The following is a 26,691-nucleotide window of genomic DNA, read 5'->3' on the forward strand; positions in this document are numbered from 1 at the left end:
CAGTCCCACCAGCAGTGTAGAAGTGTTCCTGTCTGTCCACATCCTCGCCAACATTTGTTGTTTTGTGTTTTTTTGATAGAGGCCAGTCTCACCAGGGTTAGGTGATACCTCATTGTGGTTTTGATTTGCATTTCTAATTCAACAAATATTTATTGAGTACCTGTTATGTGTTAGATATTGTTCCAGGTACTAAGGATACATCAGAGAACAAAACAAATAGCCCTGCCCTCATGGGGCTTACAGTCTAGTGTTTATTGCCACTTCACCTGCATACTGTCTGGGATAGGGGCAAGTCACCATTCCTCTGCCCTCAGCTGCCTTATAGGGAGATGGCAGGCCCAGCTTAGACGTGGATAATGTGTCCTGTATACCGCAGATGCCAAACTGGACACCCACCCACAACCCACCACCCAGACAGTGGATAGGGCTGGAAGTTGATTTTTAATAATAGAGTACAATGGGGAGAGGGCAGAGAGAGTTGAGCCAAGTTGTCTGGTTGTGCTGTGGTGGTGGTAGGCTGTCTATACACATTGCCACTGCTGCTGCTACTGCTGCTTCTTGGTGGCTGCCTTGTTGGCTAGGTCCTTGGTCTTCTCTGTAGCTGCCAGTGCCATCTTCTTTGCCCTCTCCTTGGCTTCCTTGGCTGTTTCAACAAGTGTTTTGGAAGGGGCCTCACCCTGCAGCTTGGCCAAGATGTTTTCAAAACCTTTCATAGTCCTGGTTGTGTTGCTTTTAAACTGGGGCGATACCAAATTCCAGGACATCTCTGAAGATTCCAAATAAGCTAAAGGAGACCCAGGCTTCCCGATGGACTTTGGTACAGCCAATGTTGTCAAAGTTCAGATAGTAAACATGTGGTTCCTCCACCCCTATCAGCGGGTGTGGTTGATGTTCCAGGTGAAGGTGGTTATGGTCTGATTCTGTGGTTCCGCAATGGAATCTCTCCAGGATGTACACCGAGTGAGCAACATTGACAGGAAATAGTCACTCGGCCCTGCGGGACATCCTGTTGGTCTTGGTCAGGAGTCACCATGACAGGAGCTTCTGGTCAGGGGTCACCACCCAGTGTACTGTGTTTTCTGTCAAGACATGTTTGCTATAGGGATTTGGGTACTGCTACCAGAAGACAATGAATACTTGGTCCCAGGAACTCCAGGGCATGCTCTGGCCCAGAAAATACTTCACCATCATCCCGGCTGGGGCGAGCCCAGCACCCGCACAGCATTAGCCTGCCAGGCTAGCAGCTCAGTCACCATTGCACCACACCCAAGCCGCTGCAGCCACCATGAGATGTCCGGTCCCCCTTTCTATATTTTTTATTGTATGTTCAGATGAATATGTTTATAGATATTTAATATAAATTGAGTCATGTTATAATCCTATTATAACAGCTTTTTTCATCTTTTAATATTATAGAATCATTTCCTTACAACTTCTTTTATAATATTTTAACCTTTTATCAAGCAAAATAATTTTTTTCAAAAATTTTAATACAGAAAAAGTAGAAAGAATAATCCAATGAACATCCAAATGCCCTATAACTAGATTCAGTAATTTTGAAAATGTTGCCATATTTGCTTCTTCCATGTATAGGCATCCCAAAGTCTTAATGGAGTGCTAAGCCTTAGTGACTTCAAAAGTTTAACTGCTGTAAACTGGCAAAAGAGCAGCCTTTGAAATTTAATTATTTATAATTTTATACTTATTTGAATTTTTTGTGATATTGATGAATAAATTTTTATGATAAATTTTTATTTCAGTTCCTCTCTACTTGAAAATGGCAAATGCTGACTAGAACAGAAAATAAATTAAAAATCTATTATTCAAAATTCAAAATAGCAAATAAGTATAAAATAAATATAAATAAAGTTCCAAATGATTTTTTTAAAGTTTATAGCAGTTAAGTTTTTGAAGTTATTAAAATTTAAGAAAAACATTTAGGATACTCTGTATATTCGTTATTTTTTGCTGAACTATTTCAAAATAAATTGTAGGGATCATACTTTACCCCTAAGAACTTCAGCATGTGTTTTCCAAAAATGATGATATTCTCATACATAATCATAATACCATTTTCACATATAACAAAATTAACAGGCCAGGCGCAGTGGCTGATGCCTATAATCCTAGCACTTTGGGAGGCCAAGGTGGGAGGATTGCTTGAGGCCAGGAGTTTGAGACCAGCCTGAGCAAGAGTGAGACCTCATCTCTGCAAAAAATAGAAAAATTAGCCATGTATGGTGGCTTGCGCCTGTAGTCCCAGCTACTTGGGAGACTGAGGCAGGAGGATTGCTTGAGCCCAGGAGTTTGAGGTTACAGTGAGCTATGATGATGCCCCTGCACTCTAGCCCCAGGCAACAGAGCAAAACCCTATCTCAAAAAAAAAAAAAAAAAGGAAAAAATAACAGTAATTCCCTAATATTATCTAATATTCAGTGCATATTCAAACTTTACCTTGTCCCCAGAATTTATTTTTAGCTGTTTTTTTAGAACCACAGTCCACTCAAGAATCACAAATTATATTTGAGTGTTAGAGCTCTTAAATCCCTTTTGAGCAAGTAGCATATTTCCCCTTTTCTTCCTGGCATTTGCTTTGTGAAATCAGGCCAAAAGACTTGTAGATTGTTCCAAATTCTGGATTTGTTTGATTGTTTCCTTGTGATATTATTTAACTTCTTCCTCTATCTCTGATTTCCTGAAAAATGGATTAGGTCGAAAAATTCTGTGAGATTGAGGTGAAATGCTTTTTCTAAGAATGCTTTGTAAGTAATTCTCAATACTTTGTCATAACCGGATTTTTAATAGTTAGGGAATATTTCATTGTATGGCCATGTTACTATATTTAAACAATCACTTATTATTGGCCATAAATATGTTTGAAGGAGTATCTTATTGTAGTTTTAAAGTCATCTATTTTTCAACTCATTCCTTGATGAGATTGTGTTTGGGACATATCTGTCTCTGCTTTCCAGCAAGATTGTTAAGCATTTGAAGTAACCAGAAAATGTCAAGGCCTTTTGTAACAAACTGTAGCTCCCAAAGTAGACATAGATATTTTAAAAATTCCGTTTCAAAACCTTCTATAAGATATACGATGTATACCTCACACATAATACCTTTAAATGCAGATACTTAAGTATACAATATATTATAGACAAAAGAACTTTTACCAAGTGCCTTGTACACTAAATTGACATTTGGATTTGTTCAGACTGATAATCCCCAGAGAAGTATAAGATCGTGTTTATTAACTCCTGGATATTTCTAATGAAACAATTGATTGTTTGCTTTTGATTAGTATTTAGGTGTTTTAGCAGATGATAATCATTGGTTCATGTAATGAAATGTTTTGCTTCATATTAGGTTTATACCAAAATCTACTGACCTCTCTGGACTGATAAAATGTCTTTATTTTCTCCCCTTGTCCAGGACTTTTTTCTTCCCTTGTTTCTCTTTTCCAAGTTACAGATCAGTAGTTTATGTATAGTTTATTACATTTCTGTAAACTTAAGTAAAGTTTAACTCCATGACCAATGGATCATTCAAAATTAAATCTAAGCAGTTACATTTATTATAATCATCAAGCAGATTATATACATCTCTTTTTAATTGTGTGTTGTGTAAGTATGGTAATAGTAATGCTACTTTAGATTTACATGATCTGTGGTTTGTAAAACATTTTCCTATGCATATCTCATTTGAATCCCATAACAAACCAGTGAGATAGGGACATACAATATTTATAGTCCCATTTTAGAGATGAGAAAGCTCAGAAAAGCTACATGACTTGCCCAAGACACAACAATAGTAAGTAGTAGGGACCAAATAACAGCTCATGTGTTCTAACACAGATAAATATGGCTTACGCTATACCATCACACTTCAGTTTTCAGTGCTAACTGCTGTACCGCAGGATTTAATTATTAAACTTCATCTCTCCTTTTCAAATTTCACATTTGAGAGTTAAAACAAATCTTGCTTGGTACTATTTTTTAAAACTTCTGAATGAATCATTTTTGAGAAAACAATTTGCTGATGTTCAAACATTTTAAGGCGAGTGTGAATGATACTGTGGCACTCTTACTAAATTTCTTTCATCTTAAATATCACGTTTAATTTAAACTGTGGGAGACACATTAATTTTACCAGGGCAACAGATGAGCCTCAAGCACCAGCATTCTGCACTTGAAGTGAGAAATTGAGTTCCAAGAGTAAATAAAAACAAGATTGAAGGTTTAAATCCTCTGCTAGGCTTTTTGAACTTATATACTCATTAAATGTTTATTGGAGTGGTGGGATTACAAAGGATTTGGGGAGCTTCATCAACTGGTATATAGTTAATCACTAAGTAAAACACTACATTTGATAAAGTGTTTCTCACGATGCCACATTCAATCCATCTTAATGAAAACTGCTTCAAACTGATTTCATTTGAGAGCACTTGGTAGTGAGAGTGCTCATAATTCTCTCTGCCTTTTTTCTTGAGGAATTTACGATATTATACAAAGCAGAGCTCCAACTTCAGTAAAGCAGGTATGCTAAGTTCTTATGTTTCTTTTAAGTATATTGTGATGAAGAATTGGCTTCTGATAATGTGTTGATCAGTTTTATGACCTCCTTTCTTGACTTTAACTATGAAGGATGTCAGGCTATAAATATTTATCACATGTGAACTAAGAATCTGGGATATAGAGGTTTCCTGCCCTTGATAAACTCACAGTCTAGCCGGGAAGATAAGACAAGATAAAGATCCATATAGTATAATATGCTGTAGACTATACAGGAGAGATTCCTCATCTAACTTACACGTTCAGGGGGAAGATTTCTAAAGGAGGTACATCTAATTTGGATCTTAAAAGATGAGAAATACTTAGACAAATAACAATATTCTAAACAGAAGGAAGATCAAAAGTAAAGGCAGTGAAAGATTAAGATGAGGGGACTACAACCAGTTTGGTGTTACTGGAGCAAAAAAAAAAAAATGTAGGACAGAAAGTTGCATTGCGAAGCATGAAGCTGGAAAGATCAGTGGGTCCAAGGCATGGAGGGGGCTGTGATTCTCTGGCATTAGCTGGCATTTAAAAGATATTTTTTGAATGAAGCTTATATTTTATCTTTAGATAAATGAGAGTCCCTGGTGAGTCTCCTTAATTAAGGTTGCAAAAGAGTCACCACTGGCTATACCATGATTCCCTGGGAGTTTCTTGAAGAAGATTCTTTTTCTCCGTATAACGCCCACACTTCTCATGCCTGCTACCCCTGAATTCTCTTCTTCCACACAACAAAAAGTACCCTAGAGAATCATTGGACATTTGTAGTAACTACAAATCAACAGCAATAAAAATCTCAATGCTATGGCTTATCTCCCATATGAAAGATTATTCTTTTCCCAAGCATCCCTTTGGGAGACTGGGCTTTGCTATTAGTAATCCTGTTACAGCTCCATAGATTTAACTTCAGACCAGTGCTTTCTGCAGATATTATACATAAATTAAGGAAACTAGTGCTCAACTCCCAATTTCCCACTTAGTAGCTCCGTGGCCCCAAACAGCTAAGCCGCCTGTTTCTAATCTGGAAGAAAATGGAGATAATGATAATATCCACTTTATATGGGTTGTTTTGAGGATTAAATGGGATCCTGCCCATAAATGCACCCAGCACTGTGCCTAAGATAGGCATTGCTGTTAAGAAATTTTGGACAAATTTGAGAAATGTTTGTAAAATAACAAAACTGATTTTCTCATTCAGTTTATGAACTAGCTCTAAGAACAGTTCCAAAAAGGAATTTTGAAAACCCCAATGGGCATTTCCATCACTAAAGTGAGTGCTTCACTTTAACACTACTTCTTAGTTATCAATGTTTTTGTATTTATTTTTTTTAAATCAGCCCATTTTAGAGTAGTGATATTTCTACTGCCTCGTGTTGAAAGAAATTTAAATGCCATCATTGATCAATGTCTTCAAGAAAAATAAGTTCTACACAAATCTGAGGCCACAGCTATACTTCATGAGCTTCTAGCACCCCATCATCCAGAAAACCAGGCAAACAAACTTTTTTGTGCTTTGGAAAATATGCCCAGTCTGCTCATCTTGTCTGTGTTATCTTTTCAATTTAAATTCCTTAAAGGCAGGCCAGTATCTTTTGTAGTAATTTTGTGTGACAGCTAGGACAGCATCCTGGACATGTGTCAGATAAGAACTATGATGCTAATATAATTTTTTAAGAAAAATACGTTTTCATTATACAAATAATGTATTTGTTGAAAAAAAATACAGATACATTTTAAGTAAAAAATGAAAGTTACCACCTAATTCCAAACCTGAAAATAACCACTGGTAAATGTTTTTACTTTTTAAATAAAATCTGTAAACATGGTTATCAGTCAAAAAGCTATATATTTTACATAAATACAACCATACCAAATCTGCTATTCTGTAATTAGATGTTTCCACTAAACAGTGTATTATTAGCACCATTTAGAATTTGCCTTTTAATTCTCCAACCTAGTTATCAGATCTGCCTAATTAAAATTATAAAAATCTTTAATATCATATTAAAATTATTTCTTAAATTAGTTAAAAATTTATTAAATTAGTTTTAAAATATGCTGCCATGTAAAACTTTCTGCCCAGTGTACTGCTATTCACCGTCTTTTTAAGATGTATTTGAAAAATAGTGCTAGTAAAATTTGTTAAAGTATCAAAAGCAAAACTAATTTCTATTCCTGGGCTTTATCCATATTTGTATCATTTTTCCCAAAGGGCCCTCCCAGGTCCTAGGAAGTATTTCTTATTCATATTACCTATTTTAAAAAGATAAATATTTCACATGTAGTGAAACTTGTTCCATATTTAATCCTAAACATTTTCATTTAAAAACAAGAGGTATGTTAAAAAGAGTACTAATCAGAATTCTCAGGTTTGAATTCTGGCTCTTGTTTTACTAGCTATTGCTAGTAACTGTGTCTTTTTAACCAGATTACTCAACTTCTCTGAACATCAATTTTTACATTGAAAACTTTAGATTACAATTCATACCTCACAAGGTTTAACAAAAAAATTAATATATGTAAGATATCTTTGAAATGTATATGAAATGTCTTTGAGATTGTTTGCTTGTAGTAGATGGATGTTGAATCAATCTGGCAGATTTGGATTTGAAAGTAGGCCCTCGTACTGACAAGCTATATAAACCTCCATTTTGTTTTTTCTGAAATGGGGATTAATATATCTTGGTGATGAACCTACCTTGGAATAATGAATCCTTACCTTAATAATAGTCAAGTTATTCAGATATACATATTAGAGAAGATGAATAGGCCTGTTTAATTGGTGTATAGGGTACTTATAAGGGAGCAGTAGGACATAGGGCTAGAAGAGAGAAGTCTAGGGGCAGGAGTCATCATGGAAAACCCTGAATGCCAGCTAATATTTTTTGTTGTTAGGCAGTGGTTAGATTTTGAAAGGTTTTGGAGAGGAGGGTGACATTGTCAGAGCTGTAATACAGGAATAAGTAATATGGTACTAGTTTGCGGGATGGATTGGAGGGGAGAAATTGGTGACAGTGAGACTGATCTGTGTACATTTATGTATGTGCAGCTATGGGAGTGTCAGGAAATGATTAGAAAACCATAGTACAGTAATAGTAATAGCACAATATAGTTTATAGACTTCTTGGCTCCAAATTTTCCAACCTGTTTGCTTTTGTGTACCTTTTTATACACATGGATCTTCTGATATCTTGTCTCTCAGCACCTTCTTTGGAAGTATCTAAGAAAAATAGAAAAGAATAATGCTGCTTTTGTCATAGACCTACTCTAATATGTTCTGGCTTTTCTTTCTTCTGGAACATTTTGATAGAATTTGTTGATTTTATATTTGCCTTATCATTTATACTCTTTTATAAATATATTGAGAAAAAGCAAAGTATTTCTTATGTCAAACAGTACATAAAATCATTATTAAAGATATTGGAAATTTATATCACAAAGTGTACATTTCTCTAAATGTACACTTGTGAAGAACTCCAAAAATCATTAAGAAAACAACAACAACTATAGTATGGGCAAGCAATAAACAGGTATTTCACAGGAAAGGAAATAAAAATGACTCATAAAATGTAAAAAGATGCTTCATATCTTTGGTAATACAAGAAATACAGATTAATCCTACACTAATATACAATAGTTTTCACCTATCATGATAGCAAAAATCTCTTTAAATGTATACTTATGCAAATGAAAAATAGTAAGTACAAGAATACTTATTACAGCACTATTTATAATAGCAAAAACTGGAAATATCTTAAATACCCATTGATAAAGGACTGATTTAAAAAGTAATGATACATTCACACAGTGGAATAATCTGCAACCATTTAAAAGCATGAAGCCACTTTATATACATTGATGTGGAATGATGTTGAAGATATATTGTTAAGTGAAAAAAGTAAGGTGCATAATAGAATGTCCAGTATATCTGCTTTTGTGTTATAAAAATTACATAAGTGTATAGGTAGGTAGGGAGATGATAAAAAGTAAAAAATGCCTACTATGACTTCTGTCACCTTATTGGGTCTCAAATATATATAATCTGGGACATATGACATTTCAAGTAATGCCCACTTCACTATTACACTATTCCAAATCCCAGTAGGCTATCTTCTCTGGATTAAATGGGCTAGACTACATGTTAGCAGTGAAGGCTCTCTCTGCCCCATTGCATGAAAATTAAACTAGATTTACCCCAAGCAGCAACTTCCATGTCTTCTTTTACTTTTATCCAATCACGGTTCCCACTTGGCCTTCTGAGAATAGGTCTTCTCTCTTCATACTAACCAGATGCACAAGATGGAAAAATGGAGTAAGATGGAGCTTTCTAAATGACAAGTTAATTAGGTCATTTGCCTCAAGCCATGGTAATTAGAATCCCTTAAAATATGATCTGGGTTCTGTTGGTAGGCTATCAGAATCTTTCTGCTGGGCCAAGGACTAACCCATAAATGCATTTCTTTTCTTCAGATCTTATGGGTTAATGATACTATAAACTAAATTTTACATCATTTTTATATATGACTAGGGATTTATTATAGTTGGCCTATTAAGAGTTAGGATGGATTTAGTTGCTTATAACAGAAGAATAAAAATTAATAATGGCTTAAACAAAATAGAATTTAATTTCTTCCCTTCAAGAAGTCCAGAGGTAGTCTTTGCAGGCCTGGTATGGCAATTCACAGAGTCAGAAACTTGGATTCCTTCTCTCATGTTACTTCACTGTATGGCATGATTCAAAATGACTACTGGAACTCCAACTATAGCACTTCTGCTTAAATTGACCAGAACTGACTTGTGGGTTCACACTTGATTAAAAGGGAGGCTAAGAAATGTAGTTTTTATTTCAATCAGCCATTAGTCTAACTAAAAAAAATAAATAAGAGATATTCTGACTAAGGGAGAAATGGAAAATATTTAGGGATTGCTAGCAGTCCCTGCCACTCCTATTAAATGAGTGATTAAGAGTTACTCCAGTTCTATATGCTTAAATTCAGCTTGTTTTTGTAATTTACAATATTCTACTTTTAGATCTGTCTGCCAGACAATACTTGATGGTATTAAAAAGCTAATGAATATGTGTACACACAAATCATTGTAATTTTATGATTTTTAGCAAGAATGCATTATTATCAATACATTTTAAATGAAAAATTACTGAAAAAATTTAATTCTTTACTGCTATGGTTTTTCCACCCCCTTGGAATGTGGAAATAGATGAGATAGGCAAACTATGGATTCTTTTTCTCTTCCTCAATAGCCTAAAGGTACGGGAGGGGAGTGTTGGTTTACTACTACCTTTCGAGGGCAGACGGGATCCAGCGCAGTCAGGGCGGGGTGGCCGCAGACTGCTACTGCCTTTCAAAGTGTGTACCTCACATTCACACTCATGTTGTTCTGCCTGTTTAACAGGACTGTGGTTGACTAGAGATAGTGTTATCCCTCTCAGAAGAGAATAATAGAGGATCAGAAAAATCCTTCCTGCACTTCTAAGAGGCTGCTTTTCCAAAGTCTTTGGTACTGCATCTGAGTGTTTACCTGGAAAACCAATGAGATAAGATCTTTGGTCTGGCCTGAAACTGCCTACTTCCTTGCCTCCACACTCCCTCTCCCAGCTTCCCCAGAGAGCATGCCTACCTCTCTATAGTTTACTGAAAGAGCTAGTCACTTGAGTTCCTCATTTCCTTATTCGTGAAAACTTTAGTTGCATGTTGGCCTTCCTCAAATATATTTCATTACCTGAGTATTACAGTCTGAGAAATAAAAACTGATAAAGATCTATACCTGATGAACATTTGTCAGCTTATTTTATGAAGAGAGTTTGATTTTACTTTAGGCTTTTTTTTAAACCCTCTGACTTCCATGTGATGGTTCTCCCTATGTGAGATTCAAGGACAGCTGTATTTTTAAGATTTCAGAATGCTATCCCAACATCTGCTTCAGGAAGTGAGAGAAAAAAAGACACCATCCTGGTATCTCCTCATCTTCAGCAGCTGGCTGTTTCCTTTTGGAACCTCTCCAGCTTGGTTGCTACCTGTTGGTCTCTGAAATCATCTTTGGGAGCCAAACAAAGCAAAGTGTCATGATTTTTTTCACAATACAACTTGCACTCTGGTTCTTTACTCTTTAAAAATAGCTGGCTTAGTATTCTTTGAACACATTGGACCATTGGCACTCCTGGGCCTTTCCCAAACTTTCTGTTTGCTTTTTCTGTTTTTACTCTTCTTTTCCTCACTGTCATCTAAATTTAAAACCTAGCTTCAGGCACAGAGAACTCAGTTACCCTATCCTACTTTTAAAATGCAGCTCAAGTGTCACCTTCACAAAGAAGCAGTGAGTCTGATGGTCATGCCCAGGTCACATAACCACCTCTGTTATAGCACTCGTTACTACTGATTTGCCAGCCTTACCTTCTTAGTACTCCCATCCAGACAGAGTGTTGGACTTCCAACCTTCAGAACTATATGGCACCCACGTGGAATATAAGAATGTGAAGCAAGAAACAAGAAGTGGAAAGGGTCAAGTAGGAAATGAGCAGGGCAGGGCCAGGAGAAAGGGTGAATTAGGAATTGAGAAGGGCCAGATATGAGATATAAGGGAAAGAAGTAAAATATTAACTTAAAATAGACTTTAAATATTCATCAGTTAGTGAAAGAATAAACAAATTGTGATATATCTGAACAATAGAATGCTATTTAACAATAAAAATAAAAAGCTGGTGATACATTTAATAATGTGGATAATCCTTAAAAGCATTTTTATTCTAAATTCCATTAATATGACATTTTGGCCTAAGCAAAACTATTGGCACAGAAATTGGATTATCGATTATCAGAGCTGGAGATACAGAAAGAAGAGTGGCAATAAAGATTCCTACAATGAAGTTTTGTGGTGGTGGAAATATTATATATCTTGATTGATACATGCCTGTATACATTTTTCTAAAGTCATAGAACTATATACCTATAAGGGTGAATCTTACTGTATGTAAATAAAATCTCAGTTGAATCTGATATAAAAATAAATTAATTTCTGTTCAACAAAGAGAAAAAAAGAAAGAACTGTGTGGCATCCAAGCACAGTAAAGTGAAGTAACTTTCCCAAGGTCATACAGCTGGGAGGTGGCAGAACAGAAATTTGAACCCAGATAATGTGGCTTCATACTGCCCTGCCTCTGTTCTCACCATACACTTATCTTGAGTCACAGTTATATGCTGAGCTGGACCTATGAACATCTATATACAAGAACAGGATTGTGGAAGTGGGCAGAGGACTAGAATGATCCAAATCAGATGCTGGATTTAAGACAATAAATAAAGCAAGACATTTTGGGATACTTGGAAAATTTGAATATGAACTCTATATTAGATGATATTATTGTAACAATATTAAATCTCTTGTGTGCGATAAAGATGATGATTGTGTAAGGGGATGTATTGTTTTCAGGAGACAAATACTAAGTGTTTAGGGTAGAAGTGTCATGATGTCTCAACTTTCAAATGTTTCAAGAAAAGAAATATAAAAAGAATGATAAAGGCCGGGCGCGGTGGCTCACGCCTGTAATCCTAGCACTCTGGGAGGCCGAGGCGGGCGGATTGTTTGAGCTCAGGAGTTCGAAACCAGCCTGAGCAAGAGCGAGACCCCATCTCTACTAAAAACAGAAAAATTAGCCAGGCATAGTGGTGCATGCCTGTAGCCCCAGCTATTTGGGAGGCTGAGGCAGTAGGATTGCTCAAGCCCAGGAGTTTGAGGTTGCTGTGAGCTAGACTGACGCCATGGCACTCAACTCTAGCCAGGGCAACAGATTGAGACTCTGTCTCAAAAAAAAAAAAAAGAAAAGAAAAAATGGTAAAGCAAATATGGCAAAATGTTAATAATTGGTAAATCTATGTAAAGGTTAAATGGGTGTTTATTGTGTCAGTGTATCCATTGTATCAAAAAGCCATCACCAAACTTGAAACAAAAACGAAAGAATGGTGGCGATAATGATTATGATTATTATGGTGTTGATAACGATGATGGAAAAGGACAACAGAAATGAGAAGGAAAGAAAGTCAGGTCCCAGTTTACACAGAGGAAATTATTTTATGCTATAATTCTTATACTGAAAAAAGCTATGAACCACATTGTACTATTTCTATTAATAGAAATTATTTGTCATATCAACTTTAAAATCGTAGAACACAGATTATGGATGTTCTTGTACTCAAAAAGAAATGCTTCTTTTCAGTCCATCAGCAAGTATTTCCTGAGTGTCTGTTCTGTGCCTGTCTTATTTTGAGACATAGCTGATTTCTTCTAGCTCTAAGGTTCTATGGTTCTGTGATACTAAATGTCTAAGTACAACAGCTACTGTAGCTCAAGACCAAGTCACATCAGTTGCTGTCTACTGGGCATTTCCTAACTATCAAGTTAGTACCTTAGCTCCTGGATTTGAATGTGAAGATTAGTGAGGCACTGAAGGCAGGGGCACAATAAGCATTTCAGTCTCTATTACCAGTAGGAAAAAGAAAGGAGCTGCTTAATCTTTCATACATTTTCATGGCTACTATTTTTCTTGAAAATGCTTTCAAACCCCTTTATTTTGCATGGATAGTTCAGGAATCTGTATCCTAACAGCTACCTTTCAGTCTGCACCTAGTATGGGCCAGGCATTGTAAATAGACACTTACCAAGGCTTATAACAACCCATCTTGCCCTGCGGTCACACAGCTGGTAAGTGGCAGAATGGACTTTAGAACAGAGCTTTCTAATACTTTAAAGCTTGGAGATTTTCCTTTACACTGTGTTACCAAAACCCAGATCACAAAGAGGGAGTCTGAGGATAGTGTAGCTGGGTTGCTTACCTTTGTGGTCTACCAGACTTAGACCCTCTCTGCCAAATTAGAAAGGACAAATAAAATATATTCTTTTTAATGCCTCAATATTGTCACTTGTTATATGGTACTACAATTAAATGTTTGCCTCTTCACATCCCTCCCCCCAACTCTTTGAGGGCAAGGGACTTTGTTTTATTCATCTTTATATTCTTAATGCCTAACACATAGGTACTCTTTAAGTGTTATTGAACTAAATTATTAATGGACCGAAGGAAAAACTGGTTATAGTAATGGAAAACAAAACATTTTCGTATGCTTTTCTTGTAGTACTATATGTCCATTCTTCACAAAAGCAGTTTTCTGATTGCTTTGCCGTTTTAACTTTCCCAAATTGTTTGATATGCTGAACCCAGTTCTTACTGTTTTGGCCTGTGCTTAATTGAGCTCAACAAAGTAATCAGAAGTCTGAGTCTGGAGCTCACTTATCTGTGCCTATAATTTAATCAGAGATGTATATAGCCCAAATTTAGTAGCATGTGCATATTATTAAGAATCTTTGTATTTTGCTTATTTACTGTCATAATAGCAGAATAAAATTTTTTGTTGAAAGCTTATTATGTCAGAGAAAAGATTATTTCAAGATTATTCAGTTTTCCTTTTGAAGGTACTATGGGAGTACCCCTAGCCTGACGATCCTCTTCTGATACTCTTTTATCATCTTCTTTTTCACATTCAGTTTAGAGTTAAAGTGGGAATTTTTTTAAGCATGTTTTCCTGGCATCTCATGTTTAACAGTGTCAGGGGTTTGTGTCCCTGGAACGAAAACTGTTTCTCCAGAGCCTTTTTTCTCTCAGCTTCCAGTGAAAAGAGGGGCGAGGCGAGCCAGTCGCTTACCACAAAGCAGTGCCACCACAAAGGAAAGATTAAGGGTTTAGAGAAAGGTCAATGTGGGTTTTTCTCTAACTAAACACTTTCCTAAAGTTTCCTTGTGGAAAAATAATGAAGTCATCTCAGAGTTTTTAAAGAATTTTTATTTCTTTTTCGCCGTCTGCATTCGCTTGTCTTCTCAGCATGGATGTTTAATCTTCCTAGGCTTTGTGAATTGGCCCAAATGAATAAGTGGTGAGCTGTCTCTCTAGGAGCTAGAGGCTTATTCTAAGGGCCTAATCACTGAGTAAACACATCTTTGCCCTCCCTCTCACAACTGCGATATAATAGTCGAGATTCTAGCACAGTAACCTGGATATTGCAGGGACCAGTGCTTTGAAATGCAGAATGGTTGATCCTCCAAAACAGTGCCTGATCTTCGCCTGCCTCTTTCTTCTTTTTTAAATTAAATATTGCCAAAGAGATGCTGTTTTATTGCTTGATATTGTGCATTAGTGCCCTGGATTTCCAAGTTTAGTTTCAGTCAACACTGTGGGCTGCACTTATAGGGAACTCTGCGTGTTGGGTTTCTTAGTAGCCTCTTTAGCACATGTGTGTTTGGTTTGGAAGAACATTTAAATTAAATCAGTGAGATAGCAATGTAAATCACTAATCTCTTTCCCAAAGTCTAAATGTTCCATTGCAGTGTTCTTGAAAGAAATATGCATTTTAAAGATTTAGCCATTGACATTGTTTGGTTAGAAATGTGCTGATTTAAAAGTGGACAGCTCTCTTGTTCCCAGTGTCTCATTAAATGTAGTTGCTGAGATACGATCAAGCCGAATTAGAGGTTGACATCCCTCTGTCTATTCAGCTAGAGAGCTCCTAAGAAGAGGAGCTGTGAATTTGTTAGTGGTGCCAGGTTCATGTTCCTTTTCCTAAAGCAGCAGAATTCTTGATTCATTTACTAAAATGGCTTTAGCATTGCTGCTCCCATTGAGTGTCTTTTTTGCCAGGGAGCTGTGGTTGGTATCAGCTTTGAAGTTTTTTTTTTCTTAATCAAACAGGCTGAGACCTATGCAAGTTTAACAATGTAAAGAAGACTGGAAGAGACCACATCCTCGCCCTTGAGAGACTTAATCTAGAGGGGAAAGTGGTAAACAATTATGGGAAGAGAAAGAGGCCAGGAAATGGAAGCTCTTAACTTTGCCTGAGGGAATCAGGGGAGGTTTCATAGAGGCATTTGATTTGAGCCTTAAAGCTGCAATCCCCAACTCTTGGGCCGCAGACCAGTACTGGTCCATGGTCTGTTAGGAATCTGGCTGCCCAGTGGGAGGTGAGCAGCAGGCAAGCAAGTGAAGCTTCATCTGTATTTATAGCCACTCCTCATCTATATTTACAGCTGCTCCCCATTGCTTACATCACTGTATAAGCTCCACTTCCTGTCAGATCAGCTGTGACATTAGATTCTCATAGGAATGCAAACCCTACTGTAAACCGCGCAGACGAGGGATCTAGGTTGCACGCTTCTTGTGAGACTTTAATGCCTGAGGTCTGAGATAGAGCTGTGGCGGTGATGCTAGCACTGGGGAGCGGCTACAAATACAGATTATCATTAGTACAGAGGTTTGACTGCACAATAAATGTAATGCACTTGAATCATCCCAAACCATCCCTTCCCCACCCCGGTCTATGGAAAAATTGTCTTCCATGAAACCGGTCCCTGGTTCCAAAAAGGTTGCCTTAAAGGGTGAGTAGGAATTTACTGGATAAGTATCTGTCAAACAATGTATCTATTTACAAACTTCCTAGAAGCCTGCTACTGTTCTCTGTAGACATCAACATGGATGAAGAAATCCTGAGTCTTTCTTGTTCCCCACTTTATGGCTAATGCTTCCTGCTGGGCCTGACACAAAGAATACTTCAACAAATGCTTGTGGAATGAATGAATAAATGAATTAACACATAGAAGCAGGATAGGATCAACTGAGCTACTTATACCCAAGAGTCCTGTCCTTATTCCCATTACATGCTGTGTCTAAGTCCTGGAAACAATGATGTTATAAGCAGTCTGACATCTTCATATTATATGAGTGCTCCCACAAGCCTTGACTACAGTGTGGTTGTTTTCCCTCTATCACTGTAGTATCAGAGAAAGAACATTTAGGCTTAGAGTCAGACAATCTGGTATCCAGTCTCAGCTGTATTACTTACTAGCTAGCTGTGAAATTTGGGACAAGTCAGTTTTCTAAACCTCAGTTTCCCCATATGCTAATGAGGTTAAGAATGTCTATTTTACAGGTTTATTCCTAAGATTAAAGTAGATAATGGTCATAAAACTATGTGTCTCCTATTCAGAGGTGAAGCTTTTAGAATATTAATCTACCTATCTAACTCTGGCTACCCTCATTTAGTACAAAATTAACGTTAGAAGAAAATATTTTAATAATTGCTTTATTATTACCATTATTATTATTTGGATTCTTTATCAAGATAATTCCAAGCATCAGACTTCATTAGCCTTTCATCAGCATGAACCTTATATTTTTCTATAAGTATCCTTTTGTTTAGAATCTCACACAGCAAATTTTCATTTACTATCATCATATCCTTATTTAGTAAGAAGGAAAAGATCATAAGATTCCTTGACATTTTCCTGTGGTAGAATTTCACAGATTGGTTTCTATGTTGTCTTTATTATAAAATTTTATCTTTCCTTTTTCTGGTAATTGTGACTATTCTTAAATTCAGCTGTTCTATAAGGTAGCATCAAGAAGTTAGTCAACAATTTAGGCTTTTTCGTCCTCGTAGACATTGTTGTTGAAGCTAACATATTGCAAATTATAAGCAGAGCTACTTAACGCTCATTGTTCTTGTTATACCTATTTCCTTGTTCAATTTCAGTTTTTAGTTTCAATTATTTTATTGAATTTCCTACTATGATAGATGATACTTTTAAGAGAGCAAGTGTCATTTCTTAAAGGCAAGTTTTACTATGGCAAAAAGGAAAGAATAATTTTCCATCTGAGGAACCACATTGGACATTTTCTGAAATATAAACTAGAAAGAATTCATGTGAACTGAATTTTTGTCATCTTTTCAAGTGGCAATTAGATAGTACATTCTCTTAAATAAGGGCATTAATATAGGAACATGTTACCTGTGGAACTAAAACAAAACTTCACTTCAGACCTTTTCCTTTCAAGTAGAAGAGACTATTCAGTGTTCAGATTAAACCCTAAAAAATATGTAAGAGGGATTTTATGCCATCCAATCTTAATGAGTATTTTTTCTCTGTATAGTTTGAACAGTTCAAAGTTAATATTTCCCTTTACATACAAAGCACATATTAAATAAGAATGGTAATTCCATTTTATTTAAGGAAAATGCAGTTCTGTTGGAATTTCTGCTTGAGATAGGTTTGCACATGTTAACAGATATCTACAATAGTAGTCTGTAAAACTAGATATAATCATCCTAGCCTTTTAAAAGTAGAAGTAAGCAAAATTTATTGAGATAAAGTCAGATGCTTTAGGAACTCCAAATGTAAGGTACTCTTTTAGGGAATAGCATTTAATTTTTGTCTTTTTTATTCATATAGACTGATTATGCCTCTCCAAAATGCAAGATGTCTTATTACATCAGTGGATGCTTTAATTGATCAGTCTTTTCTCCTCTTTTCAGAGAAAGCTTCTTGCTGTCTACCTCCACCATGATGAAAGTGTATTAACCAACGTGTTCTGCTCACAAATGCTTTGTGCCGAATCCATTGTTTCTTATCTGAGTCAAAATTTTATAACCTGGGCTTGGGATCTGACAAAGGATGCCAACAGAGCAAGGTAATACTGTTGTTCACAAGTTATAGGTTGGGCTTCTATTTAAAAAAAAAAGTCATCATGTGTTTGGTTTCCATCATCATAAACATTTTTTATCCTCAGCACTAAATTCTCTACCATTGTATTTCATTAGATGGAAGCTATTTGTTGTGGCTAACACATATAGTTATTTATAATTATGAAAATATACCTTAAATTCTAAAAGACTTCTTAAATTCAAGAGTAACCTATAAAGAAAAATTAATTTCTCGTTTTTTTTGCAATATGATACAGTATAATTCTAATATGTTATTGAACCTTAAGAAAATCAGTCTTTTTAATAATATTCAGAAAAGGCAAAGCAAGTCTCTTATATAATCCTAGTTGTAAGTTTATTTTTAATAACTTCAGTAAAGAAGGCAGGACATTCTCTACCAGTCCATTGGAGTTGGTAATAGCTTAACTCTAGCATATGCTAATTGATGTGATCGCTTTATTGCACACATTCTTTTGCACACAGCCAGCAATACATCCATATTCTCAATAGGAAAAAAAATCTCTTTCCTAGCTGTCAGGATAAGTTTACTTCGTTTGTTAATCATAATATCTGTAAGTAATGAATAATTCTTCGTATTTTGCTCATTTGAGTTTCCCATCTGAAATATATTTCATCATGTTTAATTACACATGTGACCATCACAGCCCATGATGCTACTTTGGGTGTGTTAAAACAATCATAATCACAGGCTGCTGGCTTATGAACAGGGAGATTAAATTAATTCATTTCAAGGCAGGCCTATTATAGCTAACCTTATTTAAGCAATTATAGAACAATTAGGACTCATCTGATTTGTCTTTTTATTATTGTATGGCTCACTGAATTTTTGGTCACCATTCAGATTTTGTTTTATTTAATCCAAATCTGTAAAGAAAGATGATTCTTCCCCTTAAATGTGAGGCAAAAGAATGTTGAAGCAATTTCTTCACCTAATACTTCATTTCTTTAAGCAAATGGTTAGGAAATTTCATAGGAAATTTCGTTCTGCCTTGGAAGTGTTCCCTGTTATACATAAATAAAGAACCTTTAGCACCTGTATTTGTTTAAATTAAATCAGGTTATTATTCACACTCAGTTAAAGGTGATGAAAAGCAGTGCCAAAAACAGATAAAAATGCCACATCGAAGGTCTTTCATGAGGCAAAATACATAGACTGGAGACTTGGCTAAATCTTTTGCCATTCACTGGCAGTAAGGAATCTCCTCCTTTTCTTTTATCCACAACTTGATGGAGAAGGAAACACTATTTCTAAACCATCTGTAGTGGCTAAGTTCAGTGGGCTACCTGCTGTTATTTTGTTCTATCCTCCATTTAATTCCTTAGTTCCTTTTATTTTACAATGACAAAAAATTGCAGTGTAGTTTCTTTTGAAAAACAGTGTTTGAGGGTTTTTTTTTATGACTGGCAATCAACAGCCATGTAATTGCTTTGTTATGTTTTACTAAAGAAGTCTGTTAAGTAGCACAACTTTGATACACTAGTAATAAGAGTTTGCAGGTTACAGAGACACCTGTGGTGACCAAAGCGACAGAAGCTGCTTATTAGAAAGAGCCAGTACAGCTGTGTCCTATTAACTCCTTATGACACTTTTTTAAAAACACTAAATAAAGGCCTTGTTTAATGCTTTAGAGCTATTGATGGATTTCAGGACCAACTATGAAGTATGATAGGATATTTCAATCTATATTTTTAAAAATGTGGTATCCCATTATTAAGTATTGTCATAAAAATAAAAAGAAGTGATATTAAAGACTAAAAATAGAAACATCTAGGAATTCAGTTTTTTAAACATGTATAAGAGCCACACACAGGGAAATGGAATGATTCTGAAATTTAAGATACTTGGCATCCTTATTGAAAATCTAATTCTGTCTATATTACAAATTAAAAACTATTTTAAGTTAAGGTATTAAATTTCTCTATATTAAAGTAACAAATAAAATTACATAGTTACTTTTGATGTCCAGTTCCATCATTATTACTATTAAGAAAAATGGGAAAATGCACATTTTACAAACACAAGATGAAAATTCATTAGAATGGCGTATTCCCAAAAAAGAGTAAAAGTAGATTTCCTTCGATATATAAAACCATAGATAATTAGGCTGATTTATTGCCCCCCCAAAATGGTTTAGGTAAGACACAATTTTCTTACCACCTATCATAGATTCATCTAAATAAGATTGTGTAATTGGATTTCCTCCTGTATGATCTTTCTTGGATTTTTACACCACATTTATCCAAAGGTGTTTATCATGAAAATTGATTGCATCATCCATTAGATGCTTATATTAATAACTTTGAGTTACAGAACCTCACATTTTCACTCAATTCAATAGAAGACTGCTTGCACTAATATTTGTTAATCTGTGGGGTATGTATCAGAAGTGTTATGTGACATTTGCATATTACTAGAGAGCTGAGATGGGCCATATTAATATATGGAAATACAGAAGAGATTTCTAGGCATCACAAGTAAAATTGTTGTGGGTTTCCTTTTAACTGTGATTTCTTTAAAACAGATATAAATTTCAAAATGAATTCCTGGTGGATAGCTTATCTGATCCCATATCTGATTATCCAACTTCAAACTAGTCATATAAATTTAAAGAATCCTGGGCCTGTTAGTGATTTGGTCTTGGTGGTTCTTTAGGACTATCACCTGATGTTATAGCTGGGGCTATTAATGTCCAAGATGGCAAAGGATTTAATACTCTTGCTTAAGGAATACTCTGATTAAGCCTATAAAAACATTAGTCCTTCAATCACAATTTACTGTGACTCTCTCTTGTATAGAATTGAAGGATATTAAACTAAGTGAATGCTTTGGTAAAGTTACCAGAATATGAATATCACTTGCTATTATAAAGTAAATTTCCTGATTTCTCTAACAAACTGGAATAAAAAAGAAACAGATTTCTATAAAATGTCATAACCCCTGTGATTGTTGGTGATTTAGATTTCACACCTCTAAAATGACTCTAATAACTTTCTTCCTGAATTGAATACTTAAATTGACCAACCCATATCTATATAAAAACATTGGAATGGTTTCTAGGTTGATCTTGGAACATTCCAAGTATGACCTGAGTCACCAAACTTTAGCAGTAATGATTAATGCCTGTCTTTCCCCCTACTAAATTGTGATCTCCTAGAAGAGTTTATTCATTTTATTTGTCTCATTAAACAAAGCACTTTAAAAAATTCTAAGAAAAAGAAACCCAATAAGCATTTAGCAAATAAATATATGCATCCAATTCCATCTAAGAATTTTGCTTCTAATGTCAATATTACATACTAAGTGGGCGTTTTTTTCTTGGAAAATTCTGTACAGTCTTGGCTGCCATGTTTTGTTGGATTTCAGGGCCATTCTTTCTTTCTTTTTTTTTTTTTTTTTTTTGAGACAGTGTCTCGCTCTGTTGCCCGGGCTAGAGTGCCGTGGCGTCAGCCTAGCTCACAGCAACCTCAAACTCCTGGGCTCAAGCAATCCTACTGCCTCAGCCTCCTGAGGAGCTGGGACTACAGGCATGCGCCACCATGCCCGGCTAATTTTTTTTCTATATATTTTTAGCTGTCCCAGTTAATTTCTTTCTATTTTTTTTTTTTGGTAGAGATGGGGTCTCGCTCTTGCTCAGGCTGGTCTCGAACTCCTGAGTTCAAACGATCCACCCGCCTCGGCTTCCCTGAGTGCCAGGATTACAGGCGTGAGCCACTGCGCCCGGCCAAGGGCCATTCTTTCTTAAAGCAGTAGACAGAAAGCCCTTAGTAGTCTTGAGGTTCCAGAGGGTATGATTTTTTTTAATTAAAAAAAAATTTTATTTTAAAGTTGAGGTTTTTCCATGTTGCCCAAGCTGGAGTGCAGTGGCTATCAGAGGCTCAGTCATGGCACACTGCTGCCTTGAACTCCTGGCCTCAAGCAGTCCTCCCGTCTCTGCCTCCCTGGTAGTTGGTGCCCACTACTGTGCCAGGCTGTAATTTCTTAAACATCCATTTGACAATGATCCTGATAGAAATAGTAGGATATACCAGTAAATGGAAGAGCTAAAAACAGAGAGGAAATAGTAAAAAAGGAGATCCTGCAAATCTCCTGGTATCCCTGGAGGATTGGTTCCAGGACCTCCCATGGATACCAAAATCTGTGGATGCTCAAGTCCCTGATAGAAAATGGCATAATATTTGCATATAATCTAGGCACATCCTCCCATATACTTTAAATCATCTCTAGATTACTTATAATACCTAATATAATTTAAATGCTATGTAAATAATTGTTATACTGTATTGTTTAGGTAATAATGACAAAAAAATCTGAACATGTTCAGTACAGATGCAATTTTTTAAAGATAGTTTTGATCCTCTTTTAGTTGAATCAACAGGTACAGAACCCACAGATATGAAAGACCAACTGTATTCCTTCATGTTTATTCATTGAATAAACACTTAATGAATATTTCATATGAACCAGGAATGGTGCTATGCTCTGAGGATGAAATGTTGAACAAGACACAATCCTAACCCTCAAAACACTCATAGTCTAGTAGGCAAGGCAGACATAAGTGTTTATATATAATATGAGGTATGTACTTTAGCAGTACAGATGAACTTCATAGTGAGTTGCTATACCTGAGGGGGTTCGGAGAAGGACTTAGATGACAAACAGATGAAATTAGAATTTCACTCTTTCTGTTCAGAGATTTTTATATTACTGTGATAAAATTCCTAGTCTACTGGATTACAGATTTTGCTATTTTTTACTAAACAGTATTAGTATTTAAAACCTCATAATTAGGTATCTAGAATGAAGGGTCAGTGGTTGAGATAATTGTGAAAGGGAGAAAAAATAGAGGGAGCTGGCCAGCTAATGTAATCCTGTATGGTCTGAACCAGATTGAATTAAGGTCCACCAATGGGGATGGACAAGTCCAAAGAAGTTGTTTTATTAACGATTCACTTCGGCGGTTTCCCAGTAGTAGCATATGCTTACAAGCAGACAGTGAAACGGAGATCAGATATTCTTTTGGATGTGTAACATGTGGAAAACCATCATGGATTTAACTAATACAATAAAAATATTTTTGAGTACAATATGTTATTAGTGAATGAGTGCTTAGCTATGAAAGAATAATTTTTTAAAACTCAGGACAGATATCACCTCTAGAAGGCCTTGCCTATACCCCATCCTTCCCTTGCCACAGTCTGGGTTAAAATGCACATTCTGTATGCTCCCATAATGTCCCTATACTAACTTGTATTAATAGCACTTATTACATCATATAGTTATTGTCTGTCTCCCTGCTAGGTTATCAGCTCCCTGAGGGAGCTATGTCTGTAATCTCATTGCTTTATACAAGTGCCTTTTAAAAAGTAGTGCTATATTGATAATAAACATATAATCTCTAATAGGCTTATTGAAAAATAATGAATAAGAGAGAAACAGTTTGGGTAATAGCAAGAGCATTAGAAATACCACTCCATCCCTCTAATTGTGTGATCTTCCCCTGTAGCCACTAATGGGACTAATAAAGTTGAAGCCTTCATTCTCCTTGCAGAATGAACTAAAATGTCCATACTGGGTACTTTGTCTTCTGCTGGCCCTCTAGGGCCCCAGAATATCATGGCCTACGTTCATGTGCCCCAGGGGCTCCAGGCCTTTTGGAAAGGAGCTTGAATTCCAACCCAGATGAGTTCATCCAGTGGTTCCATAGTTTCTTCCCCAGATTTCACCAAGTCTCTGTTATATCCCAGAAGAAATTGGCCCCCCAAATTGGTTCATTCCGGGGTGGTACTGAGCTTTCTGCAGTAGTGGTGGCATTGATTGAAGTAAACATGTCCATGGGACCAGAATGCTAGACTGACTGCATGGTGAGAGATGCCAAGCAGTCAGGCATGTTCCATTTGGACACCATTAGAATTAACCATAAATATTACTATATGAAGCATCAATGCAGTTAAGTGTTAATTTCCCTCTATTAAAGCTATGTGGACATGTACTGGATGTATAGGAACATTGGCACAAGTACCCTCCATGCTGAGCTGTGGGTTCTTGGCTGAAGTGGCTTCATAAAGAAAAGCCACATCCCATATATGGCACAGTAAACCACTAGTATTAACCAGTAATAGGTTAGTGGGCATCTCTTGTTCTGACCAGGAGGACCCACAAGGCAAATACAGGTGCTGATTTAGATTATGTAATTCTAGAAAATTTAGAATCAGACATTGAATTTGACTAAGATAATGCCAGCTGGATAATCAGCCAGCTATGAGTGCTGAGGAATGAGTTGCTTATTTGTAAGTTGCTGAAGTGAAAATGTTTTGCTCATCAGCGTACATGCTGCTAAGCGTTAAATCAGGCATTGCACATTATTTCTAAGCAGTGTTCAGAGTAGCTGTAAACAGTGCCCTAGGAATTGCTGGTGCCTGGGTTACACAGTTGCATGTAACATGTACATAGCATTGCATTAAATTTTGTATACACAGTACCAGTGTTCACAGACAGAATTCTATTTCCTGTCAATATTAGCTTTTGAACTTAATGCCCTTGGGTGCAGTATTTCAGGTCACTGCAGACTTCCGCTGCTGTGCTGACAGGTACTTGTTAGCCTTAATAGTCAAGTGATAGTTTTCCACATTACTTAATCTTTGGCAAGAGTTAATTGACTTAAAGCACTTGTTATCGGTAGGCTGTCTTCACCTGTACTTTCCATCTCAGTAATTAGCCATATTCACAGTGGCTTACCCTTAATTCCAAAGTACTCAGTAGTTCATGCCTGGCTGAAGCCTAACTGACTGTGCTACTCTAACCCTACAGTTCCATTTGATCCAGCAAACATAGCCCAGGTGCGGGGTCTGCATCAGAGACACAAGGAGTGTTAATTTCTAGCTGCTACCTAAGAATAAATATGGATTCTGCAGAGGTAACTGATAAAAAAGATGAACATGTTGTTGTCAGGAATACTAAGACTTCCAGAGAGCCTTCATGCCAGATTTCCATATAATTTTCCCCAAACTTCTTTATTCCCTTTGTGTAACATTTTCCTTCCAGTACTTTTAAAGGAAGTGTATTGCCATCCTAAACATCCCAGGTCAAGGGCTTAATTAATGCTTTAAAATGAAGGTTCCAAAAACACCAGGAGAGTTTGTCATTTTCTCCCTGGTTTGTTTTGTGAAGAGGGAGGAGAGAAGGTGAGGAGGAACCCCTCCTGTTCCATGATTACATCCTGCCCACTCATTTTCTCCTTTTCTCCTCTGCTTTTGATTTTTAGTGGCGGTCTTAACAGAATGTCAAGATCAATTTGCAGCATGGTTTAACTCAAGGTTTGTGTTCTGCCAGCAGCAATTGTCCCTGCAAACAATGCCATGTGTTCTTGTAACTTCAGAAGCTTTTAGAGGGATCATGGCAAGGGCAGCATCTAATGACTTTATTAGTGTAGGGTTTCAAAATGGGCTCAGTAATTGTTCATATCTCTTTGTCAGCAAGTCATAATTACTGCTCAGCATTGTCCAAGGGTGCACTTGTGAATAGTTTCCTAATAGTATTGAAAGGAAGGGAAAGGGGGAACGGATGAAAGGTGATGGCCTCTTATGATTGAGAACAAGCCAGTCTCTATGTAGATGATGGCCAAACTGTTCATAATACATTTTTCACTCTTTTAAAAATAGATTATTCTTTTAAAAATGTCCTTTGAGATAATTTAAAATTACCAGTTTACAAGCCTTTTTTACTCTGATTTGAATACTTCCCACACTTCTATCTAGCACTGCAATTACAACTGCCTGGGAGCGTATGCGTGGTATCCGAATCAAAGCGTTTGTGTTAGAAAAAAAAAAAAAGCCTATTTTTTTCCTCTACGTTAATCTAATTAATGCTATTCAGGAAATGTGCATTTAACTTAGATACAATTGTCAGTAAACAGTCTATATGAAAACTGTTGTTAGAAAAGAACAATACAAAGGCGATAGTATTGAGAAGCCAGTCCAAAACAATATTGTAAGTTTTTATCAAATCCTATTCTTCTCATACACTAGATCTTTCTTCTTAGTCTACTGTTAGTTTATGGGTGTTTTTCTTGGTCTTTCTCCTAATCACTCTATGCTTTGAATATTCTAGGTATCTTGATTATGGGTCACAAAATTAAAAGATTCATCACCACCTCAAGATATAGAAAGTTTGATCTTAATTCCAAGCCTCTGCCCGTTTTTTTTCTGTTCCTGAATCCTTTCTCATTCTGTGAACCCTCTGTGGTGTATTCATGTATAATTATGTGGAAATATTCACTCCCAACAGCTGGTTAACCTTGTATTTTAGGGCTTCCATCCCCAACCCCCCAGGCCACAGACCACTACCGGTCCATCACCTGTTAGGGACCAGGTTGCAGAGCTCCATCACCTCCCTTCCTCCACCCGTCTGTGGAAAAATTGTCTTCCATGAAACTTGGGGGGCGGGGGGCATGCACAAAGCAGGAGGTGAGCAAGAGAAAATTTATCTGCATTTATAGCCCTTCCGCATCGCTCACATCACGGCCTGAGCTCTGCCCTCCCCCCGACTCTGTGGAAAAATTGTCTTCCATCAAACCAGTCCCTGG

General features: G+C 36.4%; 1 protein-coding gene and 2 pseudogenes across 1 annotated transcript in view; 1 reads left to right on the forward strand and 2 right to left on the reverse strand.

Moving 5' to 3' along the window:
• LOC105806231 overlaps nt 1-272 on the reverse strand; it is a 3,194-nt pseudogene extending 2,922 nt beyond the window's left edge.
• FAF1 (Fas (TNFRSF6) associated factor 1) overlaps nt 1-26,691 on the forward strand; it is a 334,517-nt gene that overhangs the window by 181,339 nt on the left and 126,487 nt on the right. The window contains exon 10 of the mRNA XM_012639350.1: nt 17,921-18,075. Coding sequence (XP_012494804.1) covers nt 17,921-18,075 — 155 coding nt within the window. The remainder of the gene's footprint in view (nt 1-17,920; nt 18,076-26,691) is intronic.
• LOC105806325 lies at nt 546-1,188 on the reverse strand (annotated as a pseudogene).

Source organism: Propithecus coquereli, unplaced genomic scaffold (genome assembly GCF_000956105.1).
Source record: "Propithecus coquereli isolate 6110/MARCELLA unplaced genomic scaffold, Pcoq_1.0 Scaffold14, whole genome shotgun sequence".
NCBI classification, from domain to species: Eukaryota; Metazoa; Chordata; class Mammalia; order Primates; family Indriidae; genus Propithecus; species Propithecus coquereli.